The sequence below is a fragment of the Adiantum capillus-veneris genome, chromosome 12 (genome assembly GCF_014529385.1).
Source record: "Adiantum capillus-veneris isolate H3 chromosome 12, ASM1452938v2, whole genome shotgun sequence".
Classification (NCBI taxonomy): Eukaryota; Viridiplantae; Streptophyta; class Polypodiopsida; order Polypodiales; family Pteridaceae; genus Adiantum; species Adiantum capillus-veneris.
The window spans coordinates 148,147,782-148,171,302 of record NC_140942.1 but is presented as its reverse complement, the minus strand read 5'-3'; the positions used below and the strand labels follow the sequence as shown (position 1 = coordinate 148,171,302).

Sequence of the window (23,521 nt, the reverse complement as noted above, 5' to 3'; positions counted from 1 at the left end):
AGAGGGCGCCCCAAAAACTGTTTTTGGGGCTCTCTCTAATAGAAGTGCCACCTCAGACTAAAGTACTACATCAATGCCACGTTCTCAAAAGATGACACATGGCTGAAGCCTGCAGGAAACAGAGACTCCGACCCCGGAAAGCTTAAGAACAAGGGTTCCGCTCTCAAGCCAGCCTACCGGGTGGGCACATACATGGCTTGTACTGCCATGAAAGGTACTTCTACATCAAATATGGTCGAGCTCAGCCAGAAAACAGTCCTCACTCCCTAATTTCCTCCTGGGAGAAAATGGAGCCACCACCGATTAAGAGATGGAACTTTAACATGATCCCTCTTTTGAATGGGGGAAGTATCTTTCCATATGTGAGCATACTCATACATCTATAGCATGCTAGGGTTCGGATGCGTGGGATTTGGGACTGGGCTACATAGCCAGTGCATATGTTATAACCATGTATGCTTTTTCTTATCTCACCATGATACACACAAGCCTTTGAAGTTTGGACCATTGTATATCGTTTTATCTCATAGGTCATGAGATAAAACCATTGTGAATCGTTCTATCTCACCTGAATTTATAAAGTAGTCTTATTTCTATTATTTTGTTTGAGTTTGAAGAAATATGTTGTGTTCATCAATGCACAAGTGGATGTATCAACAAATTACATGGACTGGAATGTTTTGGTTTCATGTGTCAATGAGCCACTGTTGAGAGGTCTAATGTGTTTTAAAAGCAAGGTACATGATTTTGATGAATCAATTGCTGCAGGGTGCTTTGGAGTCACTTGTGATTGGGGAAGTCAGGTTGCGTACTTGTAGACCATCTTTGGATGCTCATGGCAATGAGCAGGGAACGACTGCCATGCTACAGGTGTTACTTTGTGATGCTGAATTGATTTTAAGAAAGCCGGCCAAACAGACCCCAGCCAAGAAGCGTCGTCCTAAAAGACATCTGTCTGGTCGTGGAAAATGGATGATACTTGCTAATATCACGAAGTACGTTACAGTCTCAGTTGTTGAGCTAGTGATGCAGGTTATTACCATCTCCTTTTATTATTTTCTATGCCTGGCCTAGTCATAGGTTTTAAATAAGGGAGAAGAATTGCATGCAGCATTTATCTTGATTTAGTGCATTTCAGGCAGGACTTTCCTTTGGTATCTTTGACAATCTGCTTAGGCTTAGGATCTCTAAAAATCTTGAACATTTGACAAATTGGTTGCTTCTTGGGGAGCAACCTATTCAAAAGACCACATGTTTTTAAAAGGCCCTGTTTTCTTATCGCAAAAGTATGTTTTTGTATTTGCCAAACTATGCCTCGAATCTGCTGTTGCTAAAGGAGTTCAAAAGTGCATACCCATGCCTATTAGGCCTATACAGCGGCCCTTATGACTCTTCTTTTTCATTGACTTCTTAATTATGCTGTTAAAGTACTGGGGCAACATGTAAATACTATGAACCTGATAAAGATTTACATCATGGTTTTGTGTTCACACAAAGATTGCAATGTGTCAAACTGTCTTTGGGTTTTATGAGTTTAAAATAGGAACCATGTTGTCCGCATTATGACAGATACATACTTTTCACAGATGTTGGTGCTCAGTCCACCCCTTGGTCAATAAATGGTAACACTTAATGAATCCTTGCCCAATAATGTTGGGGGGAGTCAATTGTTTAATTACACTCCATTCCTGCTGTACTTTGCCAACAAAAAGGCTCAATGGTTACTGGTGTGTGCTTGATGTGATTTATCTTGTTGTCTAGTTTCTGGCCAGGATTTAAAGTATTGTCTGTTTCATGATATTGTTTCGATTTGGAAGGTCATTTTTGTTAGTTGGAAGTTTTACTTTTCCTCGGTCCTTTGTCTAAAGATTTCATGTGCTCTCTCCCTCCTAACTTCAAAATTTCTGGTTCAGTTTTTCCAATGCTCTTCATGTAAATGATTGTCTCCATCCTTAGGGAGGAAGATAGTTTTATGTGGCCAGTGGTAGTTACAGGATACGACGCATGCACATATATATGACTTTTGTCCTCCAGCTGAGAAGATCCTTCATCGAGTATAGAAAATGAGCCATCAATTGCTGCATCTTGATGGGGTTGGGCATGTAGAGATGGATGTTGTCTATGTGCGATACCTAATGATGCAGTCTTCCATGATCAGGGAGAGGCAAAACTGTGACCATACAGCCTGCCACATGGCACAGCCAGTGCAAAATGTGGAAAATCCGTACAGCCTTGCCATGTTAGCATCCGTACGGTCTGCCACGTCAGCCTGCCAACACGATGTACGGATATCAGCCTCAGAGTTCAAGCTTCTGGTTCTTAGGATTTTGGGCCCCTCGGCCGGTGCTCCACAAGTTGAGTGGGAACTAGGATTCACAAATCCATCCTTCTCTTCAGTTTTAGGCCCCTCGGCCGTTCTTTCCAAGTTCGGACTTCCTCTGTTATTCGATTTCAGTTTCTCTTGTCCTTTTTGCCATTTCTTTCCAGATGGGCATGCCAGTGGCCACATCATCACTTTGTGACATTGCCCCCTCTTGAAAGAATTGTAATCGCCCTCGATTATGCCTGCACAACTGTCAACAGCCATTCGACAGAAACTTTCCTCACTAGACACCGACTCTATGTACTCATTCACGAGAATCCAACAATCTAGCACTTTGACAAGGACATCAGTCACTAATCAATCACATTCCTATCAAGGGTCTCACATACAAATCATGATCATTGTAACCTATTTAGCAATCGCAACCAGACCTTGGCGATCTTTTCACAGATGTCTTGATCTACTAAATCTTGTTACTATCAGATTCATATCCTTTCTTTTCACATTTCAATCAAGCAAACCATGCCCATGACCTTCCCCACAAGACAGTACATCCACATAGCATGCAATTCACAAAATCACACACTCAGTTTACATTGAACACAGTGTTTCATTCATTCATTCTATCCATCTCATTCCGTCTAGAACTCGTGATGACCTTGATCACTGTGCAACAATCTCATCCTTTTGGAACTCTTGATGCACTCACAATAGTATCTAGTCATTTGATTCAGATAGACATCTTGATGCTCTAGAACCTCATTCGGTTCAGTTCTTATTCACTTAGCCATGGCCCATCACATCCAAATCTTGCTGATCTCTAACAGGTGCACTAAGTTCGATTCATTCATCTGACAACATGCTGTAGACATTTCATCTTTCTACATGTCTCTAACAATACACACATGAAAGGGCACATGTCTTCAATTCAATTAAGGAAATTTCCAATTCAGTGCACATATGCTCATAAAGTCATTCCACAAAATAAAGTTAGCCTGTCTGTACCCCTAAAATCTCAAAGAGAAATTAGTGACTTTATTCAATCTAGGCAATCTGTGGGAGTGGCTCTCCTGTTGTACAGTCTGCATCCCACAAGATTCAACCTGTTGATTCATCGGTAGCTTTTGGCATAGACACTGCTGATGACCTAAAAGGTTCAAGGTACAACTCTTTTTGAAGAGAATTTGCTATGTTCTCCATCCACTTTGCATCGAGGGCCAAAAGGTATCCTTGCCCAAATTATTTGGTGGACCTAGCTTACCTTTCGGTTCTTTTCTTGTGCCTTGTTACTTGCTGGTAGTCCTGTTGGCCTCCCTTGCCCCTGGCACCTCAATCTGAATCTTTGGAATTCTCGGATCTACAAGTTGATTCTCTTTATGTTCTTCTCTTGTGCCCTGGGACATGTTGGTAGCCTCCGTGGCCTCCCATGTCCGCTGGCATTTAATTTGAATCGTCTAAATTTTCTGAGGAACCATCCGATGATTCCCCTGCTTCGTCGGAACCCTTAGATGCACTATCATCTGATTTTATCGCTTCTCCGGAATCCCTCTGATAAACTTTTTGACTATCTAGATTTGTCGACTTTGTTTAATCTTGCCGTCTTTTCTATCACTTGTATTTTGTTTACAAGGATTATGAAATGGATTCGCTCATTTTTTGCAATCTAGTAATTTTGGTACTACAAACAGTAAACGCTTTGCTTTCTAGGCCGAATGATCTTTCAAACTCCTTTGGGTTTAGATGCAATATTTATGGTAAATGCTTTGACTTACAGTATCTCAGTTCAATTCGGCATTTTCTCTATATTGTATACAATCTTATATGTTTTTGACTATTTAGATTTATCTCTTGCCATCTTTTCCATTACTTGTATTCTATTTACAAGGATTCTGAAATAGATTTGCTCATTTTTTGCAATGTAGTAAGTTTATTTGAAGATTTATTCTTTTGGGTGCTCAAAATAGTTAACAGTAAATCTAATAATGGAGCTGAAAAGCCCATTTCTGTTCGAATTTATGTTTCCTTTTGGCATTCAACTTTCCTTATTGTATTTGTAGACTTAGTACAGTTTTTCTTACTTTAGTAAGTGCTTGTTCATCACCTCTGGTGTGTGATAGAAACTTAGTTCATTGCTAGTTTAAAATAAGCTCGGGTAAGGATCAAACTCTATTCATAACTGCACCTTCTTGTGGGCATTGATGACATGAAAGGGATGTCTTGGCTATTTATGATGAGGGTGACAAATTGCTTTCCTCAAATACGGAAGATTGTGTCGAAACTTGAACCGGAAGTAGATATCTATGATAAATGCCTTAAACTGCAATATGCCAATCTAAATATCATCTGTTTGTCTCACATTTCTCTTTTGCGAAGTACGGTGTCATTTGCTCTCTACTATTTAGATTTTCTCGTCTTTGTTCTAGTAAATTTGCTTTTGTTGTTTAGTCGTGTCATCTTATTTCTTTACTCGTTGAGAAAAGATACATTCAAAAGAATCATGAAAAACTTTCGTTCAATTTTGCATCGTGGTAAGTTTATTTATTTTTTCCCCGAGAAAAAGATCCTTCTATTAGTTACTGAAACTGCCCATAGGGCTACAACCACCTCTTCAAGAGAGGGCTACAACAACCATGGTGGGAGACTCTCCCAATGAAAAACCAGCATATGTACGATGGGGCTAAATCAAGAAATGGGGGGAGGGAAAAGCCACATAGGTGGTCGGTAGTGCCATTGGAGTACACCCTGGACCATGGTGTAGAAAGGCCTAGGACGCCAGAGTCGAAGGAAAGCCTCTCTACGCTCCCGCATGCGGTCGGAGCTGCCCTGTAGTCCCTCGAGCTGTCCTCTGAGAGTGTGGATCAGGTCTAGCGAAAAATCGCGAACAGTCTCTGCTGGTGGCACAGGGCGAGCCTCAAAGATGCGGAAGCAACGGGTCCACTATATGAACCAGAGTGTCAGGCCACTGATGAGCTCCCAACACTCCTCTCTCTCACTGCACCACTCCTGTGGAGTAAGCTCTGTAGCAGGCTGGAGTGTAGGTGTTGGGGTATAGGCGTCTGTGCCTTGCCCGGCCGCCCAGAGTCTAGGCGCCCACTGACTTGTATACCTTATACATAGCATAAGTGTATAGGGGGCTGCTCACTCTTTGGAGTCTCCCCACCCATATCTGTGTCGTGTGTCTCCTTCTCTCTCGCTCACTCTTCGTCTGTGGTGCTCCTCGATCCCCTTCAATTGGTATTAGAGCGTAGGTGCGGAGGGAGCGCGTGTGTGCACAGTCACGACGACAGCGGAGAGCCAGTTTCATTCTCGAAATCGTGTCCGCGCGCGCGCGCACTTTCAAGAGTGCAAACAGGGTTTCGACTTCGGCATCGGCAAATTCAGCTTTCCGAGAGCGTTTCCTGTAGGTGTCATGGCGTTTTACCCCCCTTTCGAAGCCATTCGAGCCATCAGAAACCTCATTCGAGCTATGGTTGAGGAGCTGCATTTTTCAGCCCTCTTTTGGCAGTTTATGCTGCGTTTTTGGGTCGAAACGGAGGTTTTTGGCATAGCTTTCACACCCGGCCTCGGATACATGTGATCCAGTAGTCTACCTTGGGGTTTTGGCACGCTCAAGACGCGCTCGTCATATCAGAATTTTAAAATTCTGAACGTTGAATTTTCTGCAGCAACAGTTGTTTATTGTGTGTCGAAGATTCCACACATGGTTTGCTCTCAGATGTGAGAGTGATATTTGCTGCAAGTTTCCTCACAGGTGGGAGGATACGATGTATGCCTTATGTGGTTTAATGCTCAGGGAGACTAATGTGATTGCATTTTGAGCTCGGCAATGTATGCCTCGAGCATGTTTTTTGGCAGTCACAGGTAGAGCAGATATTTGTGTACTAGATTTGCAGGTGTTTGCAATGATGTATGCAAAGTGTGGAGATTGGTGCATGCATTTGGAGTGCGGTTTGATGCGCTTTGGTTGCTCATGGTTTTGAGCATGCAGTCAGTTTGGTTACTGGTTTTGTGGCCGTTTTACAGACGAAACTCTGGCGAAATTTTCCCAAGAGTTTTATGCGTATCATTTATGCGATCTAGGTAGAGATTGCGGGTTGCACTCAGCATTTGCGTGCGGTGTTCTTTGCAGGTGGGAGATTTGTGCGTGTGTATGCATCGATACCGCACATTGTGGGCTTGGTGATTAGCTCACGGATTTGACAGGCGTACAATTATCTTGGCACACTCACAGGAGTGAGTATTGTGATGTATGCTTGTGTGGCTACGAGCTAGGTAGCTGGATTCGAGCACTAATGGCTTGAGGTTTTTCAGCAGGTTTCAGCTATAGGTTTACAAGTTTATAGGCAGGTTTGAGGGCTTATTTGGGCGCTGAATTTTCAGCCATTGTTTCCTCTTTGCAGGTGTCCATGTATGGCTCAGTTGTAGGCTGATCTGGGACACGTTTGTGACTTGTTTATGCAGCTGTTTAAGAGCTGAATTTTGGGGTTGATTTGCAGCCATATCTTACAGCCATATTTGCAGACTTTTGTTGATGCGATTCGAGCCAGTTTAGGGCTGATTTGGTTGACATTTGCTACTCATTGATGGTTGCTCTTTTGCGAGCATTATGGCTGATTTTTCATTTGACTTCCAGCGTTATGGTTTGACACAGTTTGATGGTGCAGATTTTGTTGCTTGGAAGGAGCATATGCTTGTTGCATTGGCGGATTTGGGGCAGGATAAACCCTTGCGTGGTTTATCGGCGAAGCCCAATTCTATGCGTGATGATGATAGGCAGGATCTTGATGAGTTAGCCATGTCTACGATTTGTTTGCATCTGGTTGAGTCTGTTTACTGGCAGGTCTCGAGGGAGACTACAACTCATGCTTTATGGCAGAGTTTACATGCTATGTACACGACATCCATGTCTACAGGGGAGTCTAGTCCCACTTCTATGTCCATGGGAGAGATTGGTCCCACACGCAAGTCTCGACGGCATAGAGACTTGACATGTTGGCATTGTGGACATAGAGGGCACATTAGGCGTCGATGTTTCAGGCGTTTGAGACAACGGAGGCGACAAATGCGTGATGCAGATTTGGGCATGATAGATGCTAGTGAGATCAGTACGGTGGTTACTGAGTATGCTTGTGACGGCGATGTCACATTTACATCTAGCTTGTCTTCAGACGATCTTATGTCTACGGATTGCATATCGGATTGCACATTGTCTTCATATTGGTTACTAGATTCAGATGCTACTTTCCATGTCACGTCGCATCGTGAGTGGTTTAGCACGTTTTCTAGTGGGAGACTTGGTTGTGTGCACATGGCTGATGGTGTTGTGTATGACATTGAGGGTACAGGAGACGTATGTTTGTCCTTGCCCATTGGTATGAGATTTACCTTGCGTCATGTGCGTTATGTGCTAGATCTGAGACGGGATTTGATCTCAGTCAGACAGTTACGGGATAGTGGATGTCGGGTATCGCTGCTTGAGCGATCTTTTGCGTTGCATTTGGGTTCGCTAGTGATTGCGAGAGGTGCCAGGAGTGGTACAGGTTACCCATTGCATGTGGATCACGGGAGAGACGGTGTTGTCTCTGTGATCACGCAGCCAGGTAGAGAGCGAGAGAGCAGGCGAGTCTCTTTTGCTCATGGGTTGCAGGATGCTTTGCATGGAGTGCAGAGTAGTGAGCTCGTTGTGCACACAGTTGGGGCACGACTTGAGCAGTCACACAGAGAGGTGACAGAGTCAGACATGCATGCTTTGCTAGTGACTGAGCAAAGCAGAGAGTCAGTTGTGCGAGATACTTCTATGCAGGATAGACAGGTAGAGCGGTCTTGCTCTAGTGAGTCACGACAGGAGGACATTGTGCAAGAGTCTATGCATACGGAGTTAGAGCATGAGAGCTCTAGTGAGTCACAGCAGATTGAGTGGTCATGTTTGCAGTGGATGATTGCAGAGGAGGCTGAGACGTCAGCGATTATGCAATCATTCCTTTCTATGCTCGACAGTGAGCATGGGGATATAGTTGTGCAGGATATGTCTTCCAGCAGACACCTAGAGCAGCTGGTTTGCTCTGAGGTTGCACGACAGGTTATGCGTCTTTTGTGGACAGTCAGGAGATGCATGTGGCTGACACGCCTTGTCAGTCAGAGATGCCTATTGCTAGGGATATATATGTTGATGCATGCTTCGTAGAGCTAGCAGGGCCCACTAGCATTGCATCGGCATTCGGTGGTCTCATGTATGAGATGCTGATCTTGAGACCAGATATCGCAGTTGCAGTGGGAGCATTTGCAGTTGGTGTTATCAGTCGTTTGTTGACTGATGATGGCATAGTGCACGAGGGAGATATGCAGGTATTGCGTACATACTTGCAGTACGTGTGCGGTACGTCTGGTGGTGTATGGACTTACACGGGAGCAGGACAGCCGGATGCACACGATCACAGCCAGCCAGTGGGCATCGGTTGAGAGCGGTTTTCTCTCGCCTTTTGTAGTCTTTAGACTGATTCTCTTGCTTAAAGACACAGTCGCCTTTAAGTGGGAGGTTGTTGGGGTATAGGCGTCTGTGCCTTGCCCGGCCGCCCAGAGTCTGGGTGCCCACTGACTTGTATACCTTATACATAGCATAAGTGTATAGGGGGCTGCTCACTCTTTGGAGTCTCCCCACCCATATCTGTGTCGTGTGTCTCCTTCTCTCTCGCTCACTCTCTGTTTGTGGTGCTCCCCGATCCCCTTCAGTAGGTTGCCCCTCCTGCATCACTATCATCCTGCTGGTGGAAGATAGCTCAAACTGAAGTCCCGGGCCCGTGAGGGTGGACCAAGCCGTTGCTCCCCAAGTGTACTGTTGAGCCGTGGAGAGAGCAAGCATCAGCCGAAGAACTCATAGCCACACCTGTTGGGCCGAGGGACAGTCCCAAAGACAGTGACGCTGACTCTCCACAAGATGGTCACAAGATGTACATGCGGCCGAGAGACCACTATGCACTAGTCAGCTCCCAACTGCTGTAGCTCTGTGTGCGACCAGCCATTGAAACAAGGTGACTCGCTTCGGCTGTCTGAAGTCCCACAACCTCCCCAAAAGGCTGCCAAGAACTCAGCTGTGAGACCCTCCTCTTGCCAATGAGGTGCTGTAGCGGGGCGGGCCTCTCTCTGTGCTGCTAGTATATGACGTCTCAGTCGAACAGTGTACTGAAAGAACGGGACATCTGGGTGGTTTGCAGAAGAGAAAGGGTCCCTCCAGAGCCACTCACCAAGATCCCACTGTACTCGTGCCAGTGGACAGCACTCCCAAGCCCACAGCCTCCAGTGACCAGTCTCAAGAGCTGTTGGGTCAGGATCGATGACACAAGTCCTCCCACAGATGCCCACTACTCGGATCTTCTGAAAACAGCACTCTGCCACTTGCGGGGCCTCTACTGCAACTCGTTGTAGGCGTCCCCCACCCTGAAGCTCGAACAAAAGGGATGGAACAGTCTCTGAGCAAGCCCTGACTGAGATGAGAACCTCTAGTCGTGTGAAGGCTCCCATCCACCTGGGTGCTACTGGCTTGAGAGGCGTGAGCCACTCAGTTGAAACTGCCTCTGAGATGTTCTGGCACATGCTCTGCACCCCTCTCATGCCGTGTAGCTGGAAACCCTGCACCTCCTCTGACAAGCGTGTGAACTCTAACTAGTCACCTAAAGAGCGCGCTGGACCCGTTGCCATGGGACCCCAGGAAACATGAGGCCGACTACCAACCAAGTGGCCTCTCTGAGTGCTAAGTTGCTAACCATGGGGTTCCAGACAAGGGGCTGTCGTAGGCGCTCCTCCGTGCAAGTAGGCTTTTCTGCTCCAGGCCTCGCTGCAAGAGCTTCCAAGATCGAAGAAAACTCACAGCGAAGCGGTCCTCCAGTCTCCTGCTCAAACCAACTCTGCGCATCTCTGTGAAGATCCATTTGGTCGAAGGTTGCCAGGGGCCTCCTGCCTGAGGCACCCTAGCACGAAGCCGCTGTAGCAAGAACTCCTTCCAGGGCTCCTCACTTGGAAGAAGTCCTCTGATGATGAACTTCCCAAGAAGGGCTCTGCTCTACTGTGTTGGGTCAATGATCCCAAGCCCTCCCTGTGAACAAGGAAGAGTGATGACCTGCCAAGCCACTTTGGCTCGGGCTATCTAAGTGTCACGTCCTGACCAAAGGAAGTTCTTGATCAGCCTCTCTACCTGGCTGATACAAGAACTCGAGAAGATCCAGCAAGAAGTGGTGTACCACATAGTCGCCAACAACACTTGGTTGGCCACTACTACTCTGCCAGCCAAAGAGAGTCGTGCTGAGCTCCAATGTAACAACTTCCTCTTGATAGACAGGAGGAGGGGAGCAATCTGCTGCTCGGGAGACAAGTCCAAACCAACCTGACAGCCCAAGGACCGAACTGCAGTCCCGAATCCACCTAAAACCCTCTCTTGGCATCCAATCGGACGCAGGAGCACTACCAACCGAGAAAGCCACTGTCTTTCTCCAGTTGATCAGTGCGCCCGATGCACAACAGAAGGTCTCTAGAGCCTGCTCACACCTGTGAAGGTTGGCCTCCTGGCCATCTAAGTACAAAGCTGAGTCGTCGGCAAACTCATCGTTTAGTAGCTCATCTCCCCGAATAGGGAGTGCTAAGCCCCGTAGACCAACCTGCTGCGACACCAAAAACCTGGTCATCGCCTCCGCATAGAACAGAAAGAGGAAGGGGGCAAGAGGACAGCCCTGTCTGACCGAACGTGTGAGCATGAAGCGATCACCTCTACCTCTTGCCAAAAGTACCTGACTGTGAGCCTGTCTGTACAAAGCTGACACCCCTCTGATCCAAGCAACTGAGAAGCCCATCTTGCGTAGAGTGCCCTCTAGAAAGTCCCAGTCAACTCTGTCGTATGCCTTCTCAAAATCGAGAAGAAGAATCACTAGGTCATCACCATGGAGCCGTGCTAGGGCAGAAGCCTCCCAAAAGGTAAAGATGTTGTCAAAGATACTGCGTTCCTTGATAAAACCTGTCTGAGTCCCATGTATAAGGCTCTCTAGAAGTGGCTGAATCCTCAAACTTAGAGCCTTGGCAAGAATTTTGTAGGCTGAGTTGAGGATGGTGATGGGGTGCCACTGTCGAATCTCATCCAAGGAGCCACCCTCCTGAGGAATGAGGTAGATCAGGCCCTCACTCATGCTGTCAGGCATCACTCCTGTGTGCAAAATGTACTGAAAAGCACTACAGAGATTTGGGCCAAGCAAGTCCCAGTACTCCAAGAAAAAACTGGGAGTCAACCCATCCTCACCTGGATAGCTACCATGGGGGAGGGCCCTAAGAGCCGTGTGCAGCTCCTCAAGTTGAAGTGGCAGCTCAAGCCTCTGACACATCTCCTCAATCATAAGATAAGGCATCTGTGCCCAAACTTGCTCCCTGCATGCATCCTGACGCTCTGATTGGGGCTCTGTAGACAGTAACTCACGGTAAAAGTCAATAGCAACTGCACGCATATCCTCGGGCTCAGAACAAACTGACCCGTCGGGCCTCTGCAACTGACTGAGCTTGGCATGCGAATGCCGAGGTCCCACTACCTCAAAGAAAGCACAAGTCACTCTGTCGCCCACCTGGGTCCACTCAGATGCCTGTCGGTGGAAAGCAAACTCATGTCGCCTCTCCTCTGTGCTAACAAGCTCCTGTCGAGCCTGCTGTAGCTGCTCCTCCAACCAAGGACTGTCTGGATGCTGCTCCTGCATCCTTTGTAACGAAGCAATGCCCCGTCTGAGACGTTGCTCCTCCTCTCTCGCTGCAGCCCGGGAAGCCAGAGACTCCTAGAAAGAAACGGCTAATCTGAGCTAATCCTGAGGCCACTCTGTCAGCAGGAGAATCCTGCTTGTCCAAGCTCTCTGTCCATAGAGCCTCTACTCGCTCTCTGAGTGCTGAGTCCAACAAGACCCTCTCTGGGATGCGAAGTATCGTGCTCCCATTCCTCTACCTGTCTGCCACTGTGAGGATCATTGGTGCATGGTTCGAGAAGGAAGTCCCTGCCAGAATGCCAACTGTCCCTCCCAAGTCACTGAAATGGTCACTAGTGTAGAAGCGATCTATCCGCGATAGATTCACTCCTCCCACTCTGCGGTCCGAACGAGAGAAGGCATGGTTGTCTAGGGGCCTCACAAAACTAGAGTGCTGCCAAACATCTGAGACCCTCAGAGTTATACAAAACCTCTCCCAAGCTGCCAGCTCAACTCCATGCACAGTAGCATGGCTACCACCAATCCTGTCAGAAGGGTCCTCCAACACCAGTCCCCTCCTATGCACCAGTGTTCTGCCTGCGGCAGAGACTCAACTATTTGTGACCAAAACTCTGCTCGAGCACTCGCCACATTGGGCACATAGATGTTCAGGAAGCCCACTAGGCAACCCTGAACCTGCATAGTAATCCACTGAGCCCTGCCTGGCACAATAATCCCTCTGCCCACAATGGCCTGATGCAAACAGTCCGCAATAGTCATACATACCCCACCCTGGATGCCTCCAGGTCCAAAAGCAGCTGACCAAAAGTATCATATTGTCCACGCAAGAGTTGACCACAACGTCTAATGTGGCTCTCACATAGATGGTGCTCCTGAAGCATAAGGAGATCAATCTCTCCTCCCACAAGGTAGTGCTGAAGCTCCTGACGCAGTCGGCCCCGCTGACGTTGAAACTGGGGCCCACCTAGTCCCTGCACGTTCCATGAGACGATCCTCATGGGGAGCGAGAGAGAACAGATGCTGCCGCAGTAGCTAGACGGGCTATCTTCAAGGCTGGCTTGGATGGGGAGTAATCCGCATCCGAGCGTCCTCTAGATAGGCGTGACTGCAACGAGTGCCTGGCCCAAGCCCAAGCAGAGCGAGCCGTACGTAAAGCAACCTCCTCTGTCCAGGAGTCCTCATGAATGTATACATAGCATGGCAAGCATTGTGTATCGGCAAAGAAGTAAACCACAATGTGTCTACATCCTGCTGTATCTGGAGGTGTCACCGCAAACTTGGCCAATGGCCACAAAGTCTGAAGCATGTCTGTAACTCCTAGTTCTCCCATGTGGTGAGAGAACTCTAGGACCTGTGTGTGCAACCATCCCAACACTGAGTCGAGAGTCCACTCAGTCTGGTCCCTGCCGCAAAGGGGAAAGAAGAAGCCAATTGCTCAGTCCAAGGCCTCTGTCCCCCTAGCTGCAAGGAACAGAACATGGACCTTGAAGCAGGCTGCCTCATGGTCTGTTGAGGGGTCGTCGAGAAAACGAGTAAAGTAGTAGTCGAAGAAGTCCCATCAGCGCCGGATGTGAATGCTCGTCAGACCACGAGGGATAGCTGCAAGGGGAGACGTCTGTACCTGTAGAGGGGGCCGCAAGAAAGGCTGTCCCTCTCTCGCCAAGCGACTCGTGGCAAAGGCGCTGCCAAGAGATCTCCTAGCAGCCGGAGAAGGTCCTGCCCCCTGGGTCGACTGTGGAACTGAAGCGGGAGGGGGGGGAGAAGGAGCAGGGGGGAGTGGTGGAGAAGAGGGGCGGGGGGGAGCGGTAGAGGTAGAGGGGCGGGGGGAAGAGGCCGCGGGAGCAAGAGGCGGGGGGGAGGATGATGAGGAGGGGGGGAACTCGGGGGGGGGGGGGGGGAGGGGCTGTTGAGGGTGAAGCTGGGGTGGGGGCTGGAGCAGGGACCTCATTCTGCTCAAGAGGACCAAACCGGTTCCCCGTGGGAACCCGCTGCTGCTGAGTAGGCGCATGAGGACCACTCTGAGTGCCAGGCTGTCGCTGTGGCCCTTGTTGTCGTCGACCATGGGCCTGCTGCCATCCCTCCTCCGTTGGAGCCGCAGGCTCAAAGGGTGGCTCTGCATGTGTGCGCTGTGTCTTTGTCTGTGTCTGCTGGCAAGCCCTTGCAGGTTGGGGCTGAGTCTGTGGTGTAGGTCGAGGCCTCCTCCGTGGACAGGCCTTCGCTAGATGGCCCATCTGTCGACAAATGAAGCATTGGTTTGGGAGGCCCGAATACTCCACACTTTGTCTAAACCAACCGCCACTTACCCGAGGCAGAAGAATAACCTTCGGGAGCGTATGAGTGTCTCTGACCAAAACGCGAATTGAGGGAATGCCAGCCGCCTTGGAAGCTACTGAGGCTGCCGTGCGAGGTGTCTCCAGGACGGTCTCAATGGTTGAGCCGATCGTGGACAAAAGTAAGTACTCCCTTCGCAAACCCGGAAAGCAAACGGAGATGGGGATGTCTGCCTCCTTTACTAGAACATCTGAAGTAGGGTCAAAACCATCTCTCCACTGTTGAAAGTGGGCTCGTGCTGCTCGGATGGTCAATGGACTCATGGCGATGACCTCGGACGCCATCTCGGAGGTCTCAAACTCGATTTGATAGTAAGCTCGTCCGAGTATCTGTACGTCCAAGATCTTGCCCACCTCTGCGAGAAGGCGGGCTTGGAGAAGGTCACGCAGCTCTCCTCTGCTAGGTGGGGTGCTGAGAATCTTGCAGATGACAGAAGTCGCCTCCAAGTGCTCTACCTCTGCGGCTAGGCTCGCTTGCTCTGCCGGTGAAAGAGCATGTCGAATGGTGGGCTCAGCGGGGTCGGGCGAGGGGGCTTCGGACGAGTCCCTCTGTGGCGGAGCTGGAGCCTCCATATGTATCTACCGCTGTGGCAAAGAAGCGGACGGAGAAGAGACTCTACAACCGAGCGCGCCGAGCACTGTCCAAAGAAACAGTGTTGCCAGAGCCAATTGCAGGAGTCTTCGGGAAAGAGGAAGACCGGGGGGGGGGGGGGGGGAGGCGGGCAAGGGGGCGGAAACTCAAGAGGCAGCGGGGGGGGGGGGGGGGGGGGGGGGGTTAGCAGTAGCGAGCACGCTGTTATCTTGATCATCATTGTAGTAAGTTTATTTTCAATGTTTCTTCCTTTGGAATGTTGAAAATAATCAGTAATAAATTCAATAAAAGTGGGGAGCTTAAAAGCCCACTTATTGTTTGACTTAGTAACACACTATTTGGATGTTTTGATCTCTAGCGCTTTTGGTATTTTTGCTCTAGCTTGACAATTGCTAGCCTTTATCATGGCCGAGTATGCCCATCACCTCCGGAGGGTGATAGAAACTCAGCTGATTGGTTTTGTAGAGTACGACCTACTCTTGGGCACTGACGAAGTGAGTAGGGATGTCAAAGTTGTTGTCCAAGCTATGCATGATAAAGGTGCTAATCTTATTCTTCCTATTTGGACAAGCAGCGAAGTGGAGCTCACATATTGTCAAGTTTGGATCTTTGTACTTCTTTGGTTATTTTTAGCCTCTTCTTCGTAGGTTTGTAGTAGTATTTATTTCTAGTATTTAGCTTACACTAGGTCTTAAGAATTTGTTTCTTTAGAAGTTGTTGTGTGGAGTTTGATTTCTAGGATTAAGTCTTTGAGATGTCTTATCTTTTTTAGTTTAAAGTTGAGTTAGCCAAGTTTCAGCCGAGTAAGCTGCTTCAACTTATTTTGCGTATGTCTTTTCTAAATTTAAAAAAAAGTAAATAATGGTTTGTTTTATCTAGTTTTGTTTAATAGCAAATAAACTGATTCCTTCCCCCCCCCCCCCCTTTGTGGTTTCATGAGTGTTTTATCCCCTCTTATAATTCGTGAGTTCAGATTATTCTGAACTTATGAAGGTATATACAGGGTATAGATTTCTTTTAGGGCTCTTTTCTCTTATGTCTGTGCTGTAATTTTGAAGTTCAGGGATTGAAGTCTTTGCACCGTCTCACCCTTGATGTTAAGCTGTAAATCAGGGTTTTTGTGAAAAGTAGCTGAATTTGATCAAAGTGGCCTTCTCTCATCCATCTGTTTTGTTAATCTTTATTTAAGAAGTTGTTATTGCTATATTTTATTTTTTCTTTTCCCTTTCTTTTATAGGTTTCGTGTGTCTCTTGATTGTGTTGTTGTGCATGTGTTATAGCCCTTATTATGGTTTGGAGGTCCAGATGTTTCTGACCTTATCAAGATTTTCTTACAGCCTTTCTAGCAGTTTATATAAAGGAACCAAAATCAGTTGAAAGTTACAATTCACGTAATCATATTGTGCAAATATCAACCAAATCAAAGTTTCAGTGCTAGGCTGAAGAGGTAGGCAGGTACTCTTTATCAACATTCACCCTTTTTGGTATGCTTCCTTGAAGGTTTAGATTTTTGGCTCCGGCAAGGCAACATGACCTTGGCTTTTGGAAACTGCGATTTGTGCTAGCAATTCATATAATTTCTTGTGCGATCGTTAAGCTCTATGAATATGCCTACATTTATTTTAATCAAAAATTTAATTATTGGAGGGTATGGATGAAAAAAAAGTCCCGTATTGAGGTTGTCTTTTTCTGTGTCTGCAGGTACCTGATTGGACACTGGAGGTCAAGGAACTGGATTTGGGGATGGAAAGTGAGGAATCAGGCCTTTCTTTGCTTGGTGCACGGTTAGTACTGACAGCTTGCAGCATTTATGACAGAGAACAAACTGCTTATCCGGAGCACACTTTAAGCTTTGGGGAAAGGCTTCTTTCTGTTGGGGGTTTAGGAAATTCCATAGAGGGTGCCACAGCTCCCTGCTATATAGAGCAGCTCTCCATAAGTAGCACCTTTGGTCACGCAAGGTATGGGTTTAGCCCTAAACTTGTTTATCCACACAGCAAGAACTAATTTGTAAACTAAAAGCTCGTTTGTAACCCAGAGAACAGGGTGTGACAATAAGACATATAGATGTGATGTTCGGGGACATACTCCTGGACATAAATGAAGAGCTTCTCGGCAAATTGAAACTATCCGGAAGCAGGAAAGACACAAAAGCTTCGGGTTCAAGTCTTCACCTTAGGGAGGTTGGTGATCAGCAAGCTACACAATTTGCTAATGAAGGCCATTTTTTGGCAAATGCTCCTGAGAAAGTAAGTGTTCTAAGTTTTCCCTCTCCAATGCTTATTGTTGAGCACCAATAGTAAAGCGGGCGACAATGAAAAGTCGTGCCATAATGGAAGAAGACGTGCCATTCTTCCTTTAGTGAGTTAACAAGTGTCATGCTTCAATGGCTCTCTGTGTGTGGTAGGAAAGGTTAACAAGTGTTATGCTTCAATGGCTCTCTGTGTGTGGTAGGAAAGGTTATTGACCTTTTTCTTACTCATTGTTGTCTGAGTATGCTTGTGTGCATGTCTTTGTCTTGTGTGTGTGTGTGCACTGTGAGAGAAATGAAATGAAATGAAATGTTATATTTAACGTCTTCAAAAGGCCAAAGTGACCTATGAGACCAGAAAGTTACAATGTGGTGGATCTGATACAAAGTCAGAGTAACAGGATGACAAAATGACAATATAAAATACTATGGAATCCTAAACTGCCAGGTGTGAACTAAGCAGCTAGCTGGGATAGCTAGATCACGAGAGAGAAATGAAATGAAATGTTATATTAACGTCTTCAAAAGGCCAGAATGACCTATGAGACCAAACTGATACAAAAGTGGTGAATCTGTTACAATGTCTGGGTACCTTAGTACTAAAGTACTAAGTGTGACAAGTGTGAAAGTGTGAAACTAAATGCGAAAAACTAAATACAAAGTATTAAATAAACTTCTTAGGACCATTTTGGGTGTCTGGCTAGAATGCTTCTAATCCTTTGTTGTAGTCTCCTCCGGTGAAGTGTGCTTCTACATCTCGGTCGTGGTCGTCTCGATCTCCTAAGCTCAATCGCCCTGTCAATGAGGGTGCCTTTGGTATGAATGTGGGTACTCCTTTGTGCTGGCTGCTGGCCTCTTGCTTCTCCTTCCACTCCTGCTTCTCTCGATCCGAAGAAATCTGTGATATGCCTCTGAGGCTGTAGTGCTCTTTGTCTTCTCATTAGATTATCCCTGTGCCGATGTAGTTCCAATAGGTACAAGCCTAAGCATCTTTGATCTTGGTATTGCATGGCTCTATCTAGAGGTCCAAAGCCTTCTTTAAATAGGCAATGGAAACGCCCACGTATCTCATAGTATACGGTGCAATGGCATATGTAGTGTAATTCTGTCTCCGGCTCCATTCCGCATAACTTGCAAATTCTGCTCTCAGGTGGGATTCCCCTAAATCTGCCAAATTCAATTTCCAGCTGGTGTGAGGATGTACGAATCTGACCAATAGCACATCTCAAACCATGAGACAGGTGGGTATCCATGTAGCTCGGGCGAATCACAAATCCATCTTCAGATAGTTGTAGGAAGTTTTCTTTGTAGTTGGCCATCTTCGTGCCCAATTCTTGTGTAGGGTCTACCCATGTCCTCTTAGTATCCAACTGTATAAGATCCTGGCGGATGATTTTATTAATCTCCGTTCGTGTAATTGCCAGTGATGGAGCCTCAAGAGAGTATTGGAAGGGGGGTAATCTTTCCATACTGAACCCGTGTCTCTGAAACCACGAGGATAGTTGCGCATACCAGCATGATGTATCCCCTTTCATTGCTAATTGTCGAGAGGATTCGAGGGCCAATCTAGTATATCGGCAATTATTTGTATCCCACAAACCATGTATAAAGGACACTGATCTGGTAAGAGCTTCAATTTCTATCGGAGGGGCAGCTAGTTCCGCTCGGGTAATTGCGTGTGGTACGGAGGCCTTGGCTCTAATGATTCGGGAAATCATAGATACCAAAGGTCTCTCCATCGACTTCCAATTATCCTGATCCACAGATGGTCCCCAAATCTGGACCCCATAAAGCATAGCCAAAGCCACCACAGTATCAAAGAGCCAAAGTTTTGTTCGTGGTTCCTGAAACTGCACTTGTGAACACATCCTCTCCAACCCTCCCAAGGCCGCAGAGGCTGTGGACAATCTAGCATCCACTGCTTTCTTAAGAGTAAACTTCGGTCCTGCAAATACCACACCAAGGTATGTGTATGCATCTGTGTATTCTACTGTATCTTGGCCATATGCAAATGTAGGTGCCGATCTCCTAACCCACTGCGGTGTGGTGTTAAACACCATAACTTTGGTTTTACCCAAGTTTACCGACAGTCCGTTGTCCTCCGCGAATTTATGTAATGCATCTAACTGCCTCTGCATTCCATCTGGTGATTCTGCTATCAATACAATATCATCTGCATACAACAACAAAGGGATCCATGATCCTGCAAGTTGAGCCTCTCTATGTATTCTACTGTATCTTGGCCATATGCAAATGTAGGTGCCAATCTCCTAACCCACTGCGGTGTGGTGTTAAACACCATAACTTTGGTTTTACCCAAGTTTACCGACAGTCCGTTGTCCTCCACGAATTTATGTAATGCATCTAACTGCCTCTGCATTCCATCTGGTGATTCTGCTATCAATACAATATCATCTGCATACAACAACAAAGGGATCCATGATCCTGCAAGTTGAGCACCTCTGTCACCCTCTCTATCAATGTAATCTGTTATGAAATGTTATATTAACGTCTTCAGAAGGCCATAATGACCTATGAGACCAGAAAGTTACAATGTGGTGGATCTGATACAAAGTCAGAGTAACAAAAATGACAATGACAAAATAAAATGCTATGGAATCTGAAACAGCTAGGTGTGATCTAAGCAAATAGGTGGGATGGCTAAATCACAGATCACAAAAGATCCAGCTAGGTGGGATAGCTAAATCACAGATCACAAAAGATCCAGCATCGGTTGCTGGCGGATCTCATCAATCTCCTCCATGGTCAATAGCCTGACCTGGCGTCGTGCATGTTGGGCCAAAGTGATCCGAATCCTCTGATGCAACCTCCGTCGATGCTGTGTAGTCCTCCGTAGTCGTGGGCGTCTGGATCTCCCTAGCTCGGTCGCTTGGTTGATCAGTGTGCCTCCGGTGTGAGGTGGCGAGCTCTCCTGTGGTAGTAGCTCCTCCGGTTGTCCAGTGTCTGCTCTAAAGAAGTCTGTGATCCGTCTTTGAGACTGGCTGGCCTCTCCTCTCATCAGGCTCTCTTTGTGTCTGCGCAGCTCGAGCAAAAACAGACCCAAGCATCTCTGATCCTCGTACCGCATGACTCTGGAGAGTGGTCCGAAGCCCTCTCTGAACAAGCAGTGGAAGCGGCCGTGTATCTCGTAGTAGACAGGGTAGTGGCATGTGTAGTGCAACTGTCTCAGGCTCCAGGTCACATAGGAGGCATGTCCTGGCCTCTGCTGGTACTCTGCTGTATCTCCCAGTCTCGATCCGTAGCTGGTGTGAAGATGTGCGTATTTGGCCAATAGCACACTGTATCCCATGAGACAAGTGGGTGTCCATGTGTCTAGGTCTCCTCACAAAACTGTCCTCCGTAAGCTGGAGAAGATGCTCTTTGTAGTAAGCCATCTTCGTGCCCAGCTCCTGTGCTGGCTGTCCTCCTGATGTCTAGCTGAGTGAGGTCCTGGCGGATGAGCCTGGTGATCTCGGACTGTGTGAGAGTCAGAGAGGGTGCATCCAGTGAGTATTGGAAGGGGGGCAGTGTGTCTATGCTGTATCTCCCTGCATGGCTAACTATCGAGAGGACTCAAGTGCAAGGCGGCCATATTTGTTTTTCGGAAGTTCCAATGCGGTGTATGAGGGAGACAGATTTGGTGAGCGCCTCAACCACTAGCAGGGAGGCAGCTAGCTCTGCTCGTATAATGGCACGTGGTACTAAAGCCTTGGCTCTAATGAGCCGTGAGATCATAGAGACTAGTGGCTTCTCCATGTCCTCCCATCCATCAGTGCGACCTGTCCTCCCATGATGGTCCAGTGAAGGTCCCCAAATCTCAGCTCCATAGAGCAATGCAGAAGCCACCAGGGTGTCAAAGAGCGAGAGCTTCGTCCGAGGCTCCAGAAACTGAACATGTGAACACATCCTCTCCAATCTACCCAATACTGCATGGGCTCTGGTCAATCTAGTCTCTGCTGCTCTTCTCAATGAAAATGCTGGTCCACTAAAAACCACTCCAAGGTAGGTGTAAGCATCTGTATATACTCCACTGTCTCCTGGCCGTATGTGAATGCGGGCGCTGACCTCCTGATCCATTGTGGGGTTGTATTAAATACCATGACCTTGGTTTTACCAAGGTTGACAGACAAGCCACTTTCATGGGCAAAGCTACATGCAAAGCATCCAAGTGACGTTGCATCCCCTCTGGAGAGTCGGAGATCAACACAATATCATCAGCATATAACAATAGTGGGATCCATTTTCCTGCCAGTTGTGCACCTCTATCACCATCTCTCTCAATGTAGTCAGAAACCTCATCCACATACATACCAAATAGAGTAGGAGAGAGCGGGCAACCCTGCTTCACCCCAATAGTGGAATGACCCGCTGTAGATAGGCCCTCTGAGGTGCGTACATGCCCCACTACTGACCTGTACAGTGCCACGACCCCCCAAATGAGCTCTGTGGGTACTCCCATCTCCTGTAATCTGCGCATCAATCTAGCTCTGGGTATGGTGTCAAATGCTTTGCGGAAGTCCACAAAGCTGCAATAGATCCGTCTCCCATGTGATCTTTCCCTCCTCAATGATGGCTCTGGGTGTCAAGATATGGTTAAGAGTAGAAAAACCTCTCCTGAATCCTGCCTGCCCGGCTGCGCGTATCCCTTCTTTCTCTGCCCATCTACTCAGCTGCTGCTCAAGAATGGATGCGTACAACCGTGCCAATGTGTGTCCGATCATGATAGTACGATAATTCCCAGGCTCCATAGGGTCTCCTGACTTGAAGATAGGTACAATAGTAGATAGGCTCCAAGTATCAGGCAAGCCCTCACACATGGCACGGTTAAACATAATTGCTAGGAGCTCTTCTAGTAGATCTCTGGCATCATGAAGTGCTCAGCCACTAAGCCATCATGATATATGCTCTCCCAGTCCTCATCCTGTCAATGGCCTTCCTCACCATCTCAGCGGTGAAAAAAGCACATGTATGGGGGCATGGATCGAGGGGGTCGGGAAGGGGCGGCTGAGAGAGAGAGAGAGAGAGAGAGAGAGAGAGAGAGAGAGAGAGAGAGAGAGAGAGAGAGAGAGAGAGAGAGAGAGAGAGAGAGAGAGAGAGAGAGAGAGAGAGAGAGAGAGAGAAAGAAAGAAAGAAAGATTTTTAACGTCTATGTCAGGCCGAAATCGGCCTATGAGACAAATCAAATGTACATGGTGTGTATGTCATCCGTCTATCGGAAAGACAAATGAAACAAAACTGATACAAAACTGAACTGAATGTAGGTAATGGAGTATCTGAGGAGGGATGGAGCTCTATCTCTAGGGGTATATGCATGTCTATATGCTCAAGGTAGTACAATCATGAGAATGCATCAAGCTATCTAGCTCCATCCTGTACAAATGGGGGGATGTAAGATGTGGTACATGGGCGGGGCAGGTGCCAAGGCTACCCGGATGAAAGCTGTCGGGTCAGCCCTCATCTGAGCTACTCGCTCCTCAGTGGCACGGCGCTCCCGGGCTCGGATCTCCTCGATCTGTCGGTGGTGGGAGCTCACGCCCCTGTAGCCTGTGACTCGTGGTCGTCGTCTAGCTCGGTTCACCTCCGCCTGTGGGAGTGTCACTCCTCTCTGAGTATCTGGTGAGGTAGGGGTGGCAATCCTCTGAAAGAAGTCTGTGAGCTGCGACTGTCTCCCCTCTGTCTGTGTAGCTGTGCGTGGCTGTAGTAGTGTGTCCCGATGGCTCTGTATCTCTAGTAAGAAACGTCCGAGCTGTCTTTGATCTCGAGAGTCCATGAGCTCTCGGAGAGTGGGCTGTCCTCTGAATAAGGCCTCATACCTGCCTCTAATCTCAGTGTATGCTCTGCATCTACATACAAAGTGCTCCTCACTCTCCACCTCCTCTGTGCAGGCTCTGCAGACTCGCTCCTCCCTGGGAACACCAGTATGTCTCCCGATCTCAATCTCTAACCTGTGTGAAGCCACTCTCAGCTGACCAATCGCCACCCGTGAGCTATGTGGCATATATGTGTCCATATAGCGTGGTCTCTGTATGAACCCCCCCAGACAATATGGTGAGAAACTGGTCTCTGTAATCTGACATCCTCGTCCCCAAGCCAGGTGACTCCCAGACTCTCCTAGTGTATAGCTGCCACAGATCCTGTCTCAATACCAAGTTTCTCTCACTGCGAGAGAGGTGAACAGATGGTGAGTAGGGGTCGTACTGGAATGGTGGTAGGCTCTCCATGTCAAGACCGTGTCCCTCAAACCATGCTCTGACCTGTGACTACCAAGCTCTCTCATGCCCACTCTCTGATAGCTGTATA

The 23,521-nt window shown here is 47.5% G+C and overlaps 1 protein-coding gene across 4 annotated transcripts in view; it reads left to right on the top strand.

Annotated features, from left to right (window-relative positions):
• Nucleotides 1-23,521, top strand: part of LOC147446658 (protein SABRE-like) — a 268,711-nt gene that overhangs the window by 30,662 nt on the left and 214,528 nt on the right. For 2 of the 4 annotated variants that reach the window (XM_086525848.1, XM_086525850.1), the window contains exons 3-5: nucleotides 769-1,032; nucleotides 16,672-16,931; nucleotides 17,009-17,219. In XM_086525848.1, coding sequence (XP_086381974.1) covers nucleotides 769-1,032; nucleotides 16,672-16,931; nucleotides 17,009-17,219 — 735 coding nt within the window. Of the gene's footprint in view, nucleotides 1-768; nucleotides 1,033-16,671; nucleotides 16,932-17,008; nucleotides 17,220-23,521 lie in introns of those variants that run through there. The other 2 variants (XM_086525849.1, XM_086525851.1) reach the window with 2 other exon arrangements.